At 33.3% G+C, this 19,944-nt stretch overlaps 1 protein-coding gene across 3 annotated transcripts in view; it reads right to left on the reverse strand.

The window, feature by feature from the left end:
- The window catches only part of LRP1B (LDL receptor related protein 1B), a 1,862,224-nt gene that overhangs the window by 203,775 nt on the left and 1,638,505 nt on the right, over window positions 1-19,944 (reverse strand). For all 3 annotated transcript variants that reach the window (XM_053214983.1, XM_053214982.1, XM_053214984.1), the window contains exons 61-66: window positions 14,263-14,451; window positions 13,275-13,423; window positions 6,807-6,900; window positions 3,287-3,403; window positions 3,050-3,169; window positions 1,522-1,641 (exon numbers count right to left, since the gene is read on the reverse strand). In XM_053214983.1, coding sequence (XP_053070958.1) covers window positions 1,522-1,641; window positions 3,050-3,169; window positions 3,287-3,403; window positions 6,807-6,900; window positions 13,275-13,423; window positions 14,263-14,451 — 789 coding nt within the window. The remainder of the gene's footprint in view (window positions 1-1,521; window positions 1,642-3,049; window positions 3,170-3,286; window positions 3,404-6,806; window positions 6,901-13,274; window positions 13,424-14,262; window positions 14,452-19,944) is intronic.

A 19,944-nucleotide genomic window follows, 5' to 3' on the forward strand; every position in this document is an offset into this window, starting at 1 on the left:
AAAATATTCATATAGCTAATATAAGTCATTATTCCTTTTCACTTCAGTAAACCAAAAATACACAAGACTAGCCATTAATATAAAAGAAAACTAGCCAAGAATATAAACTAGTCTGTAAAAGAGTTTGATAATTGTTAGGGACAAATCAATAATGACTATACTTCAGGGCTTTGTGAATTGATTATGAAGACCAATTCTACAAAGTGGTAAATGGGGTTTCATGATACTGTAGTAAGTTATTTTGGTTGCATGTTCTGAAGACACAGTCACATGGAAGACAGTATTAGGAAAAACACTTAAAGACACATGATTGTCATTTATTACACATATGTCTCATGAATGTTGTGCAGAAGTGGAATTTCAAAGAACACAATGGGTTTTCATTATTTTCTTTTTTCTCAGAAGAGGTAATTAAGAGCAGTGTGGAATATAGCAGATGCATTTAACCCAATTTTGGCTCTGAAAGTCTTGGACGTCCTATCTTCAATTTGGAAAAACTTTGTCTTTCTTAATCAATTACCAGATTAAATAATTTTTTGCTTCCCCAACAATGCCATGTTTGGTGTGTTCACCTACAACATAGCCTTGGTTACTGTTTAATAAATGTTGATAAAATGAATTACACATGACAACTACTCTTCATTTCTGTCTTTCCGTTGACATTTTCAAGATAGAATCGAATGTATTAAACAAAATGAGTATGTTCTCCATTTCTGCAACATTAATTAATAAATAATTCTTATAAATAAAACAACTGATCTTAAGTAAGAAAAAAAGGTTCAGAAACAAATGCCAACTTAGGTGATTGCTGTCATCTACTAAAACAGAAAAGATACTTTTCTTAACTTTCCTTTTATTTCACCATGTTTATGAATGGATAACAATCATAGAATGAATGGAAAACCATATGTATTTAAGCAAAAAAAAAATGAAGTCTAGAACAATAAAAAGGTAATGTCTTGGGGCGCGTGGGTGGCTCAGTCGGTTAAGCGGCCGACTTTGGCTCAGGTCATGATCTCACAGTCCATGAGTTCGAGCCCCGTGTCAGGCTCTGTGCTGACAGCTCAGAGCGTGGAGCCTGTTTCAGATTCTGTGTCTCCTTCTCTCTGACCCTCCCCCATTCATGCTCTGTCTCTCTGTCTCAAAAATAAATGTTAAAAAAATATTTTAAGGTAATATCTCATTTTTTCTATTCATTAAATGCTAATACCAAGTGCATACTCTAATACAAGATGATGGTTTAGCCTACCTTTTAGATCCATCTTTTTAGAAATAGTTTTGAGTTATATTAAACAATATTACTCTTCTGCCTTACCCTTCTATAGGCAAAAACAGCTAACCTGAGATTGTTGTTATAAAATAGCTAATCTGAGGTTGTCATGACTCTGCGAGCACAGAGACAAAACTTTCTCATGTAAGACTTCAGTTTCATCAGAATTGTGTTCAAACCCCTTTCACTGTGACTATGTCAGATGGTGACACAAATACAATAGGAAAGATCCAGGGTCACAAAACACTCACCACAGTTGGCCTCATCTGATGCGTCCGCACAGTCTGGATCCTCATCACAAACCCACAGCTTGGAAATGCAGTGTTTAGTAGTTTTACATTGGAAATAGTCTGGAGAACAGCTGTTTTCGGCTTAAGAGGAAAAAATCTATTAAAATGTAGTTTTGAACAAAGACAGACACTTTATCTAAAAAATAATTAGACAAACAAATGTTAAGGATAGTCAACTGGAAATGTAGCATCTTTTAATTAATAAGGGTCTGAAGGTGAAGAGTTTTAACTTTCATTATCTATAATATATTCCAAATGTCCTTTCCAGTATAAATAAATAAAACCTATTTCTGTAATGATACATTTGATAAAAATCAGAAATTTCAGAACCTTACCTTGATTAGATATATTTTGAAATTAATTTTAAAAATAAACAGTTCACAGCCTTTTGGAATAATGTTACCAGATAAATAAGAGTAAGAATTCACACATTCACATTTTTATACATAGAAAACAGACTAAATCAGAAGGTATTAGTGAATAAGGAAATAAAAATCCTAAAACTTATCAAACTCTCTACTTGTGTTGAGTTTTTGAGGGAAGAGGAGAACATCTGACTTACACTGTAAACTGCATCACAAATCCTAGTCAGTTTAATGGATCAGCTCCTAGAATGACTAACCATAAAGAACTGGTACTGACTTTATTCTGAATGCACCATCTTAATCAAATTGCTGGGTGACTGCACATTATTTACTGATAAAAGTTTTAGGGGAATAAAATAAAACTTCAGCAAGACAGGAATGTTGACAGCTATTCTGTTGAAACCCTGAAAAACTTGACAGGTACTCTATTGTTCAGATTCTGGTGTGTGTGTGTGTGTGTGTGTGTGTGCGCGCCTGTGTGCCTATGTGTATATATGTACATAATATAAACTGTTTGTCTTCCATTTAATCTGATTTTTGGTGGGGGATGGAGACAAGGGGCAAAAAGAACAGAAGATATTTTACAATTATTCTTTGGAGTATCTTGTTGAAAGACATTAAATAGAATATTATTTACAGTTTTTAACAAATAGTTTTGTTAGGTTATTTTGCTCATCATACATTCAATATGTATTTTATGGGAAAAAAACAATCTCAATTAATGGACTTGATTTCAAGTAACTAATCAATAGAAGAAAATTATCTGTAGCTTCCTACTGTGGACACACACACACAAAATCAGTTTATGAACAAAACACCACAGTCACCTGTAATGTTGGTTTTGCTGCTTCTCTTAAGGATGATGTGAATGAATGCATGTTGTTTCCTGTTTGCCATAATCTTCAGGTAGTTTTCTAAGTAAAGACCACCATGTTTTAATTTTCTCTATATTCTTTATAGAGAGCTTCTTAAATAATCCATCCCAATAGATACTTATTTGGAGCTATTTGCCCATAATTGGTATTATGTTTTTCTACACTGCGTGGTACATAATAATAATTTTTAGACCATTTTCAGTTGGGACTCAGAAGTAAGATAAGACAGAACATTTTAAGGTGACTTACGACAGTCCCTTTCATCTTCCTCATCCCCACAGTCATCTTGTCCATTACATCTGAGATTTACCGGGATACATTTTTGGTTCTTTGTACACTTGAACTGACCTGACAGGCAGACATGTGTGTCTAAAAGATAGAACAAAAAAAATTTGTGCTGAAACCTGTGTCTGAATTTAAATCGGCGCACACATAATCAGCTAAGAATTAGATTTATGTTCCTTAGTTAAGAATTTAATCACCTACCACAGTTGAGTTCATCAGAATTGTCTCCACAGTCATTCTCTCCATCACAGATGAAAGCAGGAAGAGCACAGAGTCCAGTTCCACACTGGAATCTACCTGGCTGACATTTAAATTCAGCTAGGGAAGAAAACATACAGGTATCATCAAATGCCAATCTTAGCTCAGGCCTTCTTAAAAAGAGCTTTTCTGACATTAAAAATATTTATTATTTCATTAAACATATTCTAGAGCACATTGTGGATGTCTCACACCTAGGTAGCTATTAGATTCAGATTACAGTAAAGCTAAGCTGTGAGCAACTCAGATGACCTCCAGATTACATTTCATAAATTAACAGAAATTAATTCCATATGATAATGCATTTTGCCATATTTTTGAGTTTATATAAGAAATAATGATGAGGTGCCTGGGTGGCTCAGTCGGTTAAGCATCTGACTTTGGCTCAGGTCATGATCTGACGGTTGGTGAGTTCAAGCCCCTTGTCGGGCTCTGTGCTGACAGCTCAGAGCCTGGAGCCTCCTTTGGATTCTGTGTCTCCCTCTCTCTCTGCCCCTCCCCTTCTCATGCTCTGTCTCTGTCTCTCTCTCTCAAAAATAAATAAACATTAAAAAAAATTAAAGAAATAATGATGACAATAATCATAATAATAAAGTGGGATATACTGAGCATCTACTCTGTATTAGACACTGGGCTAGGCCCTTTCACATATAACTACAAATTGAATCTTGTCATAACCTCCTTACCTCCCCATCACCATGACCATTTTATAAATAAGGAAACTAGTTCTCATGGATATTAATTATCACCCAAGGATGTACAAGTTTCAAGTGCCAGACCTGGAATTGAGATCCAGATCTGACTCTGAAGTCTTCTCACAATCTATGTTGCTTGTAATAAAACACTTATCTTTTGACTGATGATCCTAATGTACATTACTAATCACTGACTTTAACATAATTAATATGCTGCTTAGTTGTTCAAATAAGTCAACCAAATACTAATAAGTGATATTTTAAACGTTCTCCGGAACATTAAGTATGCTTTTATATTTACAATTAAAAATTTCCTTAACATTAAAAAATAACTCAATATATGCTTGACTTCTATAGAAGTGAGTTCTGAAATGTTTAATTTAACTCCAATCTGTAACATTTATTAGTTAATTACACTAAGTGTTTAAACTGTGTGATACTTAATTTTCTCACATTCTAAACATGTGAATTTCCTCTATTTCCTGTTGCTTCATATATGATTTTCTTGAATACTCCTTTGCTACTGAACCAAACTTCCCATAAGAAGGGTTACAACTATCAGAGGAGTTTCATGCCTGGGAAATAACTGGGAAGCCATCTGACTTTTAAATATGTCTCTAGAATGGTCTGGAAAATGCAATTACAAACTTATGATGCCAGAGAATTCATGACGCATCACTCTTAAACACATTTATTTAAATAACACTATTGAAGTTTGCAAGTAGGTGAAGCTGGGATTAAGCTTTCCAGTCTTTTCAGGTGAAATTATAGATATTGCCAGCAACCTAGTCCCTGCAAATTTTGATGATGCAGCTATTCACAAATGAATTCTAAACACTCCACAGACTCATGTACATCACTCTCCACCTCACCATAACTCTTAAAATAAAGCTTCATGCCTACAGATGTTCGGTGCTGTTAACCCGTCGACTCCAAGTAAAAGATCATTTACTAAAAGATCACAGAGATAATGTCACCAATAAAAACATGTTGAATTGGTATTTAACCAGGATAAGGATGATGCAGAGACTCTCAGATACCAGATGTCTCTTTGGTTCCCCTCAAAAGACATTAAAAAGTTATATTTGTTCACCATGCAGTCTGAAAGTGTGTAAATGTGAAAAACTTACTATACTAAATCTTTGGTTAATTTTTCATATCAGTATGTTGATAGCATGATATTCCAGTCAAGATTAAAATTGGAACTCAGGAGATGCATATATTTTAGAATGGAAAGCATTGGGTGCCACTGACTGTAACTGTAGGTCATTATGGTGGTATTTCCTTAGAGAACATATTAGTGAATCTGGGCAGGGGAGGTCACCTTAATATGAGGACTGATTTAACATATTCATTCTCCTTTATTTCTATAAATTACAAAGTAAGATGCATTAAATTACCATACTGTAGGAAAATTTACTTTATCACAGGGAAATTAATAACTTCCTTTTAATTAGTAAATCTTGGTTGTTCAGCAATATAATTTCTTGTTTCTTTAATAGTCCTTTTAATTCAATAACTTTAAAAAAGAATAACTCAGGCATAATAGTATACCTATCTCACATAGATATTACTTTCATATATTGCCTATCATAGTGAAAACAAAAACTGTATTAAAAACTCAAAGACCAATGGACATTCCAGAAACATGAAGAGACTATTAGAAAACCAATGACTTCTGTATCTTTTTTCTTTTTCCTTGAATATACAGTTTCTTGCTTTCAAAGATACAAATGAACGATGTGAAACAACTTCAAATGCTTTATACACTTGGTAGTGCCCAAAGAGATGGAATCCATCTCATCTAAGTAACTATCTAGATACCCTAAGTTTAAAACAGTTTTGTAATTATGTGGTGGAAAGTTCTACATCAGAAAGCAACTAGTTTTTACTAAGACAGTTTACTGTCTTTCTTTAGTGCAAGCCTAAGGATCTTGAACTCAATTGTCAAGGCCAAATCATGGCAACTATCCACTGAGATTTGAGGGAATCATGATTGACTAAAAGCCTCTAACTTGACAGGACAGTATTGGAGTGACCCATGGAGTGAACTATAAAAGTCTATCAAGACAAAGTTTATTGTGTGTCCGTTACAACCGAAGTTACCAGTGATACCTAAATGTATATGTATATACATGTGCCCTATATACACACACACACACACACACACACACACACACATATATACAAACACATGTGCATATATATGTATGTATGTATGTATGTATATGACACCTAACCGTGCCAATTACAGTTTGAGTCAAAATATAATTGGTAGTCATTTTAAGGCAACTAATAAGAGCATACTAAATTGCTAAAGAACAAACTAATGATTTATATTGTAAAAATCTCACTTTTAAGGAATTTTCAGTATTTTAATACTGTCAGAAAAATTGAAAGATTAATCCATTAAAGTAAGATTTTAGTTATTGAGTGGAATTCTAAAAACTTGCCCAGGTTTGCTTCTAATTTGGTGACATATCCAGTCAAAATCATGCTGAATGTTACTATACTGATCACTACATGAGTGTAATTATACTACAAGTAAGAAATTTTAAGACAAAACAATAACACAAATTACTGACAGCATCATTCTAAATGCAATAGTTAACAGAGACATACCCAAGATATTTTAACAATTTTTGTTACATTTTTAAAGATTTTGGAAAAGCATCATAAGGAAATATTTAAGGTCTTGCTTTAATTTTCAAGAACTGGGATTTGAGGAACTCTTAATTCTAAATTCCTACATTCACTGATGTACTCACGACAGTCATCAGGTTCGTCAGATCCGTCGCCACAGTCATCCACAGTGTCACATTTCCACCAGAATGGAATACATTTATCAGTTTTGCAACGAAACTTAAAAAAAGAAAAAAAAAATGAAGAAAGGTTGAAGAACCCTATCACCATATACAATAAATATTTAAAAACTCACCAGGGCTAAGCAGCCTAACCTACTTTCTTGATACAAATGTGAACTGTGGTGGTCTTAGAGCATTCCACAATAAGGAATAAATGCACAACAAGCAACAAAATGATCTGCCAGGAAAGCACAATGTCCAGGAAAACCTCCCAGGATTTCCAGAGCACAGACAAGCTTACCCATTTACATATTATCTATGACTGCTCTTGTACCATAACAACAGTGATGTAGTTGCTACAGAGACTACATGGCCAGCAAACTTAAAATATTTATTACCTAGGCCTTTAGAAGAAGCTTGCCAAATGATGACTATGGATAAAAATCCATAGAAATATTAGGAAAAGGTATCCAGAATTAATTGAAAAGTTGAGTTAATTTAGTTAATTTGATTTAAGATAATTGAATTGCATTTTCTTAGCAATCTTAGACAATTTGATTAATATCAATCTGTCTCTGTTCCTTAGTCTCCAAATGAGGAGCTTAAGATAATCTGGATGATCCTTTCCAGCACTGTCATGCTGTGATTTCATGGAATTTTCTGAACACACAGCCTTTAGCCATAATCAATATCTGTCCACATAAATTTTAAGGGCACTTCTTTAAAGTACTTAAAACCAGTAAAGTTTTTTTCAGTTTTCAAAATTCTTAATAAATACACATGATCTTTTAGGATAAATAAAATAAATTGTCATAACTAAAAAATAGGTACAAAAATTGCATTAGAATGTTAAATAGGCAAGGAAGACTTTATTTAAGACTATGGCAATAGAGGAGAGAGATTGCACTGAACTTCACTGACACAAAATGCAGGGAATGGGTTTAACCTAAGGGATAAACTAATGGAAGAGTATAGTCAACATGAGTAGACTATCTGCTTAGTGGTACTTATCAAAACTGGGCTCCTACCTTCCAACAGAGACTAAAACAGGCTTGGACTATCTTTTCTGATGATTACACTAAAAAAATTTTTTTAAAGCTTATTCATTTTTGAGAGATAGAGCATGAGCATGAGTGGGGTGGGGGGTGGTTGGGGCAGAGAGGGAGGGAGATATAGGATCTGAAGCAGGATCAAGGATCTGAGCTTAGAACCCAGTGCAGCATAGAACCCAGTGCAGGGCTTGAACTCATGAACCATGATATCATGACCTGAGCCAAAGTCGGATGCTTAACCAACTGAGACCCTGGTACCCCTTGATGATTAAATTTCTATGGGGTGGTTCCCAGGTCCTTGAGGAAGATGTTGCTGGGCTATAAAACTGGCAGAAGGCTGGGAGAAAATTTACATCTCAAAGGGGCAGAGAAATAATTCACAATTATAAGTTTTCTAAGGTAAGAGCTCTAAGAAAAGTGATTCAGGGGCCTACGGTCAGGAAGAAACCATCTAAAGTTGAGGAATATTAAGGCTATTTTGGTCAATGACTTACCACCTCGTATTACATCTTCCTCTACAAAGCCTGGCAAAGAACCTAGCAAATAATAAATGTATCTAATTTACAATGAACAGTGGCATGTCAAAAAAGAAAGGTAAAAAAATAAGGTTGTAACAGATTTTTTTGCTGAATATTAATTTTTTGAATATTATATTATTTTTTAAAAATAGAAACATTGAAGAAAACTGCTGTAATGAAACTTGTTCTCAAGATTATCCAAAACACTATTCACTGACATATTTATTAATGTATTTTATTTGTTCTGTCATCCTTTCCATTTAAAATAGTTAAAAATTATAAGGAAAATAACAATTCTATTACTTAAACAACATTTCTTTTTAACTCCTTTTTTTTTGTCACAAACCATCAAGTGAAAGATTAACAACAGAGAAACTAGTTGAAAATGTTGTATGATAGCATTTACTTATAAGCCATTTAGCACACAAGTAACTTTTTGCTAGAAATATATTTCAGAAGGTTGTTATTGGATTTTTTTTATAAAAAGGTGAACGGAATTCCAATTCTCATCCTGAAACAGGGGTTATTTTATTCTCATAAAATAAAAGAAACTAAAGAAAATCACACTTTACATACAAAGCATACATGTATCTAAAATAATTGGCATTAAAAATTTACAGTATTGAAACCAAGCAATAGATAAAGTTTAGCAAATTTTTTCCAGCACTATCAAATTATTTTTGTCTTTATTTCAACAGAAATTCAGGGAAAAGCATGTATACAAAATTTATCTGGAATTGAAAATATTAGTTTGATAATTTTCTAAAAATTATTAGTTTTCTTTCTGAAGTGTTTCTGTTGTAATTCTCATGTGAGTGACCTGAACGCAAGGTGACATTTATCTTAGCGTGCCGTATGCCAGACAGATATGTAACAGAGAAAACTACAGCCTAGGTTTAATTTTGTTGAATGAATTGGATTATTAGTAAGCTAAAAGTATTGGGGCGCCTGGGTGGTTCAGTTGGTTAAGTGTTGGACTCTTGATTTAGGCTCAGGTCATGATCTCACAGTTCTGAATTCAAATCCCACCTTAGGCTCCCCACTATCTGACAGCATGGAGCCTGCTGGGATTTTCTCTCTCCATCCCTCCCTCTCTCTGGCCCTCCCCTGCGTGCGTTCTACACATTCTCTCTCGAAATAAATAAACTTGAAAAAGAAAAAGAAAAAGAAAAAGAAAGGAAAATACTATTACTTTCTTCAAGTAAGAGAGAATTTGATGTTAGCCTTTGCTGAAGTTCTTTGGATATCATGAAGTTGATTAAAGGCAGATTTACATTATTTTCTTAAATAAGAGAGTGATTTTTTTCCCCAGTAGCAAGATGGGAGGGAATAGAGCACTGTGAATCCAAGGCAAGAGCTGACTGTTCAACTGATTTTCTCGTATTTGCTTAGCCTGTGGTCATGTCTGTGGTGGTTTTCATAAATTACCACAGGAAAAATATTACCATTATAGATAGTGACTGTCTGGGGATATAAGGCTAACTCTGAAAGCAATTGCCCTGAACATTAAACATTTCCAGTCATTACAGTATATCAAAGTACATTAGTAAGAGGATTTCATACCTCCTGAGTATATTCATAGTCTCCCCAATCAAGATTTGGAAATATCTAAAATACGTATTTTAAAACTCACTACATATGCCTGATTTAAATAAACACCAACTGTTGGAATTATATATGATATGACGATTGTTCTTGCCATTTCCTTTTTAATAAGAACATAAAAAGGTTTTGAGCTAAGAGAAGGCCAGGGTAAAATATACTTATGATGTTACTTTTTATGCTAATCAACATTTTATTCATTACCCTCAGAGGACGATTTCTTCTATTTTGTGTCTGGGCTTCATTTTTCTCATACTTAAATACAGTAACTTAAAAAAGATAAATGCTAAATATAAATATAAAACATTCTTCATGGTAAATGTTCTCCAAGACTAATATCTTCATAAAATAAATTGCAAACTGCAATTATCACCCACAAGAAGAAGCTATAAAGAAACTACTAGATACACGTCTATTAAAATGGATACAAGTATAAAATGCAAATCCTGCATACACAAGTGAAGTTTACTTGTGATAGAGAAAGTCTCCATTTAAAAAATAAGTAAAGTTATTTTTAATTAATTCTTTATTAGGAAATAAAAATAATTTAAATTTAATATTTGAAGTAATAAATGATATAAGAATTGGATTTAATCTTGATTTTTTAATAGATTTTCATGTTCGTTTTAAATTCTAATAGAATTCTTACTGGTATGATTTGTCTATTTTATTTTTCTAAAAATCAGTATCATTCAAGGGATATATCATTGGTTGCATTCATTAGATGTTAAAAAATAAAAATCTTTGGGTAAGATAAATTTAAAATGTAACATTTTGGTCAGAATGTTTAATAGTATGATTCTAAAATGTCTATATTATTTGCTTCACTTCAATTTCAAACCTCACTAAAAACTGTGTTTCTATGAACCGACTTTTCTGCAAGAAGTGTACAGTCGATAGTTTCTTTTCTTTTCTCACTGCATCAGGAAAAAATCAGCAGCAAATGGTTGCATAAACCATAAGACTTGCTGGGATAACCACTAAGGGATTGCATTAATAGTTCTTCATTAAGTTTTTCATAAAAATGAAAAAAATTAAGTGACGACTCTTCAGGAAGTACTGCTGACAACAAAGATATTGGACCCACAATTTGGTTCACTGTTGTTCTGTCTTGTTCTTGAATTTTTAAAAAAATTCATGTAAAAACACTATTGGGGTATTTTAAAGTTGTAAATATTTTCATCATGTCACCATTGATACCAAACTGGGAAATAATTTAATTACATGAGTAATTTTTTTCTGGGTATTCATTTCATTGATCTGATTTTTTTTGTCACTGAATAAGTATAACTATAGGTTATCTTATATAATAATTTGAAAGGTTTTATCCCTTTTATGATTATATAAAGGCTGATGTTTGACTCCCTATGTCCTACTATTTGAGGTATTCCTCTGGGTGTCAGGCAGCCTTTGGCTTTACTCTATTTCTGGCTGGCTCCTGAGGCTCATCACACTAGAAGTAGGGTAGGCAGGCATCATTTCTACCAAGTCACCTAAGACCAGTGTTACCTCAATAGAGTGACTCATGAACCACTCCAGAACAAAGGACCGGAGGTTACTTCAGAATAACCTGGAGTTTAAGCAGGAGATTTTTCTAAACTAAACAGCACTAACAGGAGTTATATTTAAAAATATTTAAAAACCGGGTGCCAGGTTGGCTCAGTCAGTTAAGCATCGACTTTGGCTCACATCATTATGTCACAGTTCCTGAGTTTGAGTCCCACGTCTGGCTCTGTGCTGACTGCTCAGAGCCTGGAGCCTGCTTCAGGTTCTCTGTCTCCCTCTCTCTCTCTGCCTCTCTCTCTCAAAAATAAATAAACATGAAAAAAAATATTTAAAAACCTGTGATTTCTCCCTTAAATTTTCTCTCTAGGAATAATTAAGTTGCTTATTTCATGTCTCACTGTGACTTAAATATCTAGTTCTCTAAAGATAATGTATTTTAGTTACACAAACAGGGGACTATAATTAGAACACACTTTGTAAAGAAAGAAGAAACTGTGACCTGTGCTTCCAATTACACATTAGAACCTCCTGATGGCAGCTGACACTACTTGCACAAATCCCCTTAAATACATTTTGGTTGCACTCACTACAGGGCAAGGGCAATAACAGCACTTACTGTGTACCAAGACTTTTTCCATTGAATCGCCAAAATAGTGGCCTGGATATATTACATTTCCATTTAAAATATGAGAAAACTGAGGCATCAACAGTCTAAATAACAAACCCAGGATAAATTCAGCCAATTAAGCAGAGTCAGGGTTACAGTCACAGTGAATCTGCCTTCAGTGTATGTGCCTTAACCTCCACACATACTGCCTTCCTCAAAGTGGTCTGGTCTTCTGCATTTATACCATTTTTTAATGGTGATGCTCATAGTGATAACTTGAGAAGCTGGGTGAACTCGTATTAGCTTCTCCATTCTGAAAATAAGCACATCCTGAGAGAAATTCAGTGTTGTGCCATGAATTAACTGCTAGAATTAGAAAACTAGGAAATTCAAGACACAGAATTCCAAGAACAAATTTAGTAATTTTAAAAAAATCATAGTTTCTTTGACAATTTTATCTTAAATAACAGAATGACTCAAATATAACAAAATTAAATCTTATAATGTCATATGACTGTTACCTAAAATTTGAAAGTAATAATGTTAAGTTCATGCAACTACCATCGAGTAGAAATTTTAATGCCTTTATTGAAAACAATTACATGCTGAAGAAAAAGAGGTTTTAGAATGAAATTATTTAGATCATATAATATTTCAATAAAAATATCTAGAAACCTACTTTTTGTCTAATTCATCTTTTCCACATCACTTGCTCTGAGGAATGGGAGAGGAGCAGAGATGGTGATAGAGCAGATTATCTAGGGAGAATTTTTTCTTTGTTTAAGCTGCATATAGCTATGCCTCAACCACCTTGCCTTCATCAAATATGTCAGATCTCTTCTGATGGTTCTGTTATGGCCACTCATGATCTGAACCACTGTTCTGTGCAGAGCTGTGTAAAAATGGTTTTCAGGTTTGATTTTGTTTCTCTTTTTCATCTATTTCCTAAGGTCTCATTCTAATGATATACACTGATTGCTTTTCCCTTACTCTGTGACCCCTCTATATGATGTATAAAATGTTATGCTAAACAACAACGAAAAAATGACATTTCAAAATGGTTTAAGCCAATAAACAAAGTTCAGGCAAAATCTTTCTAACAGCTCGATAATACACCCCATGAAATGATTTCTAGACCTCTACTGACCTGACTGGCTGTGCAGTTGGATAAGCAAGTCCTGTTGTCAGCTGCAAGATAGAAGTTGGTGGGACATGCACAGGTGTGAGTCTTTCCGGGGGCTAAGAGGCACAGATGACTGCAACCGCCATTATTAATCATGCAGAGATGTTTAGAGACTATAGATGAGAAAAAAACAACAAAACAGAATAATCAAGACCAATAATATAGCATGGGATCAGAGATAGGACATTTAAACTTCATAAGTTGTAGAATTTTATAATCAAGAATTCATCAAGGTCATAAATATAATTGTATTTTATGATAAATTTTACTCATTGTCCAATGGCATTAATTTTGCCATTAAAAAACTTTAAGGATACATTTCACAAAAACAAGCATTTTAGTAGAAAAAACTTGTCCATCAGAAAAATACAGACTAAAAGCATTTTGGATGAAGACAAACATGTTTCGAAATATAAATGTAAAATAAAACAATGGAACAATGAGCTACAACTAATAGTGTAGTGGCCTTGTTTTCTAAGCCAAATAGTGTTTTAAGCAAAATAATCAAATATTTATTCCATAAGGCCTGATAGAATTCCTACTAGACATATGTTGAAGCAAATTTGATATATTCCTCATTTTTAGTGCCCCATAGATACTTAAATATAATTCCTTTTACCCAGCATTCCAGAAAGTAAGGATCCTATGACTATTTTGTAAATAAATCATTTCAAGAATGCATTCTTTATTTCTCCAACTACATGTATTATTGTCACTTCAACTTAATGTTTCAAAAAATTAATAATTCTCTGTACTATTATTGAGTTTCTAACCATATTCCTTAATAGACATATTTGATATCAACTGAATTCATCCTATACAATTATGCTACATAATGAAATCTGGTACTCATTCTCAAAAATAAATTTACACTTAACCATGGAGGAAACAAAAATGGAATGTTACTAAAAGATGTTGATGTGCTTATGGAAATCATGGAAAGAATAATTACCATCAGGTTGTCTATAAGAATGATACACCTGGATATCTGTGATGGCATGCCATGAGTTAATCAGTGAGAGTCTGTCTGCTCCAGAGGTTTTATGGGCACGGCTGAGTGACTTGGTTTTCCCATCAGTCCAGTAGATGTAGTCTTCAAACAATGTTAGTGCAATCACCCCTGGAATATCTTGATTAGGGACTGTAATAGGAGATGGTAAGATTAATGTTCAGTCTTGGAAGACTGCCAGTTAAAATATTCAATACTACATGGGCTGACAGATACAACTGCTACAGAACTTCATGTGAATAATTGCTGTGACAACCTGTCAGGCCAGCAAGGTTCTTTATTACCGGTTAAGTGAATGCAGGATCTGGCACAGGAGTTTGCTTTACTCAGAGTTAGCCTGATTCGACCACTAGGAAGAAATGAATGCAATCCTGCTCACAAATAATGGAGGCTTCAACAGAAAGAAATACCATTCAATATCTATCTATCTATCTATCTATCTATCTATCTATCTATCTCCATCCATCCAGTTTTTCCCAACTTAAATCCTTAAATCTACAGGTCGTTGTACTGTTTTCTCCCACTTTCAAATTGATTAAATTATATATCCAGGATGAGATGTTTACCTCCTTGGAGATAAAGTGACTATAAGACTACTATAAACTATTTTTAGTCACTGAGATTTTATGAATATTTCTACATGCAAGATGAGCTGGCATAGGGATGAAGGAAAATAAGTGTGACAGACCACAATGTATTAGGCAGGTTTAACAGTCATAAAACTGTTTAGTTGCAGGTTAAAATTATTTCCTAATTATACTTTCATTATAGGACTAGGTTTAAATGTGAAGAGTAGATTGAGCATCACAAATGTGAATTTTTCATTCAAGAGATTCCAGGGTCCTAAAAGGTACATGAAATATAATAAATTTGTTTGGTGATTTAAGATTAAGTAACTTTAAAATATGAAAGAATTTTCTTCAAAAAATTTTCAAAAGCTATAAATAAAAAAAATGGAAATTCCTTAATTTGCACAAGCATTCCAATATTTCTCCATATTTATTTTCAGATCTATTAGAAATTCTGAGAAACTGTTCATTAATGAAAAAAGGTACTGTAAGCCCAGTAATAAGTACCTTTTTCTAACAGATTTTCATGACTGAGAATTAATGTTTGGCATATTCCTGAGTAGTAACTGAAAAACTATCAAAATTTCAAGCACAATTGGTTAGTTTTGTTCAACTGGGCCAAATGTGGTCAGAGAATTCACTATCACTCAGAGAAAATAGAAATAAAAGCAATAAGATGAGACTCCTCCAAATAGATTACACGTTAAACCACTGATGACTATCACTGTAGGGTCTAACCAGAACTCCATCTCAGAATAGATACTATGCCTATGAAGGAAGTAAAACTCAAGCAAAATCCATATGTGTACACTTTTGATGCAAGTACTCAAATTGAATGATCTGTGTATTCCTACAGACATGGAGTCTATCGCTACAATGATATGTGGAATTGGATAGAAAGATGAAAAGGACACTTTACCAGAATGAATTATATCTGAGTTACTTACACAAACTATTCCCATTTTCCCTCTTTAGGTGTACAAATTCATTCCAGAAAGATAAAACAAATGTGGCAAAATGTTAAAAACCAGGTTAATCTTGGTGATGGGTGATTATAACAATCTCTCAACATATATGTATGTTTGGAAATTTTCAAAATAAAATGAAAATTGGCAGAGTAAGTTGAAACCCCCAGAAAGATCAACTCACATTTCCTTAGATGCAAAGTAAATAATCTCATCATTAAATACAGGCTCAAAAAATTAATCATCATTTTAAAAGAATCTCTGTCCACCAGAGATTTAATGTATATATAAAAAGTAGAGTCATTGTAAGAATTTAACTATGAACATCTCCAATGTTGCGTAGTTTTTTGTAACTATTCAGTAAGTAACTATGGCTGACATTTGTTAAGCACTTTGATACCAGGAAGTTGGCCAGTGTGGTTCTCAGTGGGAGGGGGAGGCAATTCTGGCCCCAAAACAAAAAATGATCACACTCAAATATTAATAGTTCTGAGGTTGAGAAACCCTGTGATACGATATCTACTTTATATATCTTATTTAATATTCATAATTTTATTGTATAGTAGATAGAGCTCACTTTGCAGATGGGAAAGCTAAGATCTAGAAAATTTAAGTAATTTGACCAAAGAGGGGGATTAAAAACAAGTAAATGAGAATCTAAATCAGACTCTGGCTGTTGAGTTCTTTGCCACTTTACCTATTAGCACTGTTTTCAAGAAAGCCAGCCTAGTAGGATAAAGTGTTGGTATAGACTGAACTGTTTCCTCCTCCCCCCAGGATGACTGTATCTGGAGGCAGAAAAGAGTGGGGTCCTAATCCAATGTGACCAGTGTCCTTATAAGAGAGAAACAGACACCAGGGGAGTACACATACAGAGAAAAGGTTATGTGAAGACACAGGAAGAAGATGACCATCTATAAGCCAAGAAAAGAGGCCTCAGAACAAATCAAGTCTGCCACCACCCTGGTCTTGGACTTCCAGCCTCCAGAACTGTGAAAAACTAAACTGCTGTTGTTTAAGACTCCCAGCTTGTGTATTTTGTTATAGCAGCCTTAGTAAGCTACTAGAAGTATACAAAGCAATGACTAATTTCATAAGCTCCATATGAAAGTCAGTTTACTTAATTACTTGATTGAAATTAAGCGATTCTTTTTCTGTGATTTTCAGACATGGGCAAAATTAAGTACTGGACAAGTTTACTATCCCTAATCTTATAGTGATTACTCACCAGAAAAATCTCTGTTATCAGATAATCAATATAAATTTATGGAGATCAGAAAGGTGAACTCTTATTTCAGAAGAAGGATGGCACACAGCTGAATGTACAGAGAATATAGAAAAGGTCAAAGTGAAGAAAATTAGCCCATTTGCCCACAGTGACCATCTGTTTGATTTAATCCCTTATTTGATATTGGCGTAAAGAATAGGAATGTCACTCTAGTGGCTTTATAAGCCCGCTCCAGGACTGCTCATTTGGCAATCATGTTTATTTCCCTAACAGCATCACATACAACCACCAGAATATTTATTCTTGAGAAAACAAAGTAAAAACACCAACTTGAGTTAACGAGATGAAATCCATTCCCATAATCTAATACTATAGTAGCTCCAACAATCTATTCTCTAAGAGACGGTGAAAAGTTCACTTAATAGCCACAAACAATGCCCATGAAAATCAAGCAAAACAAAATAAAGCAAAATAAACAAACAAAATATTTTTATATTGCCTTTCTAGGAGTTCAGCTCACAAGTTGGCAGTATGCTTTATTTCTTCTTTAGGACTTAAATCTCTACAACAAGTTACTTGACTATTTGCTTAAGATTCTGTGAAAAAAAATTGCCATATATTAACTGCTAAATGATAAGTATAAATAAATGCATGCCATGTTTGTTTTTCCATCAACAGATGTTGAATTTAGGCCGCATTGAGATTAAAAGAGATGTTCCAAGCCAAATCATCATACATTTTGGTATAAGAAACTTTTCTGATTTAGAATGAGTAAAATAAAATTGCTTATTTTTGGTTGTCTCTTTATTTGTTTACTTATTTTTTGCTTTGTAAATATGTATGCATATATGTATACATGCATTTATAAAATACATGCATGCACATTTGTAATAGATTTATTACATATAGAACTATATATTCATATATAATTCATAATAAGTTCATAATAATAAGTCCATATAAATATAAACATGGAATGTGATGGCATGAAAGAAACATTTAACAAATTCACTGAGATGTGGTTGTGTTTATGGAAAAAGTAGTCAATGTTTGCTAAAAACAATAAAGGCTATCCTTTTTAAGAGAAAAATAATGTGACCAATTGTCATATAGAAGACTGCACTTGCTTAATTAAAACACAAATGTGAAAAATAAACTTAGGAAGTTTTCGTTTATAGGTATTCAGTAGATATATTAAAAAAAGGACAGAAAAAATAGAACTATTGTGTGGGCTGCAGTTTAACAGGTATTTATTATATCCTTAAAGCCTATTTTAAAGCTGCTTTCTGTAGTTAAGTCTCTATTCCGGATAAGAGCCTTATTTATTGTACTATTTCCATCATTTCACTCAAGTACTAGGCTCCTAATTTTTATCTTATAGACTATATCTATCAGAATAAAGAAGTTGGTGTTTTGCAAAAAAAATAAATCAAAGAATACTCTTTATGGAGTTTTTCCTTTTTTTTTAAGTTTATTTATTTATTTTGAGTGAGAGAGAAAGCTCAAGTTGGGGAAGGACAGAGAGAGAGAGAGAGAGAGAGAGAGAGAATCCCAAGCAGGCTCCACGCTGTGAGTGCAGAGCCTGATGTGGGGCTCAAACTCACAAATTATGAGATCATGACCTGAGCTGAAATCAGATGCTTAACTGACTGAGCTACCCAGGCACCCCTGGAGTTTTTCCTTTTTAGTCAGGTTGGATGCTATCCTATTAATGTTCCTAGTAATTATGGCAAATAGAAAAGGTGGAAATCCAGAATATGCTTTTGGCTTAACCAATGCCTCACAGTTAGAGTTATTCTATTACAATACTCTTGATTATTCATTTTTTTTTGCGATAGCATTCATTATGCTAAACAAGTGTATTCCTAGATAACATCTTTCTAATTTTGTATTTCAACTTATCTAGTTTAAATACTTAAGAACAAAATGCACAAATTACACAGTGTCCATCTTTTGTAGACTTAAAATGTCATAGTTGGTGCTATAGGTAGAATATAATATTGGGATAATGGCAGATTAAGCACTACTTTGCCCAATGGGTTAAAATAGAAATTTCACCAGAGATACGCTCTCTCCCTTTTTCTTATATAAACATTAAAAAATTACTTAAAAAAACTTAGCAATATTTTTTATAGTAAAACAGGGTTCATAGAATGCAACCACTAACCATCAAAATTACAGACTAACTTGAGCATTACTATTTTTTTTTCCTTTTGAGTATAAAGAATTTATGCATTGTTTGGAAGAAAATGCCCTAATAGTTGTCAGTGTATGACCAACTAGGTTTAGAAATTTAATCTCTTAAAATTTTAAAGTAAAGTTAACAATTATATTAGATAAAACATGAAATTCTGTCATTTTTTCTTTTTTAATGTATTTTAAGACTTCTACTGTCTGATTCTTGATGATATTATCCTAAGGCTCAAGTTCCTGAAATACTGCAAAATTATTCCAACTTTTTTATTGTTTTTAACCTTTTCCTATCTCTTTTAGAGCAGCCAGATTTCTTATTGCATATAGAAAATAAATTTTAAATGATAATTGAAAAGAATAAATGAATTATTTACAGAAGTATGGGTATGGTCAGGTACTGATGATGGATTTTTTTTTTTTTTTGCTTAGGTCTGTTACCAGAACCTGGTGAAAGCTATGGCTAGTGGAAAAGAGCCATGCAATAAGAACAGTGGTCATTTAGTGGAGGAACTCAGCCACTGCCAAACCACTGTGGGTAAGCAAGAGGGAAAGGAAATAAATAAATATTCCAACATCTTCCTCTATCCACATTCTAATTTCCTGTCAATGTTTCCCATGGATTCATTTCAACCTGAAGGCAGAAGATGTAGAACCTTGGTGATTCAGTCCA

This window comes from Acinonyx jubatus, chromosome C1, assembly GCF_027475565.1.
Source record: "Acinonyx jubatus isolate Ajub_Pintada_27869175 chromosome C1, VMU_Ajub_asm_v1.0, whole genome shotgun sequence".
NCBI lineage: Eukaryota > Metazoa > Chordata > Mammalia > Carnivora > Felidae > Acinonyx > Acinonyx jubatus.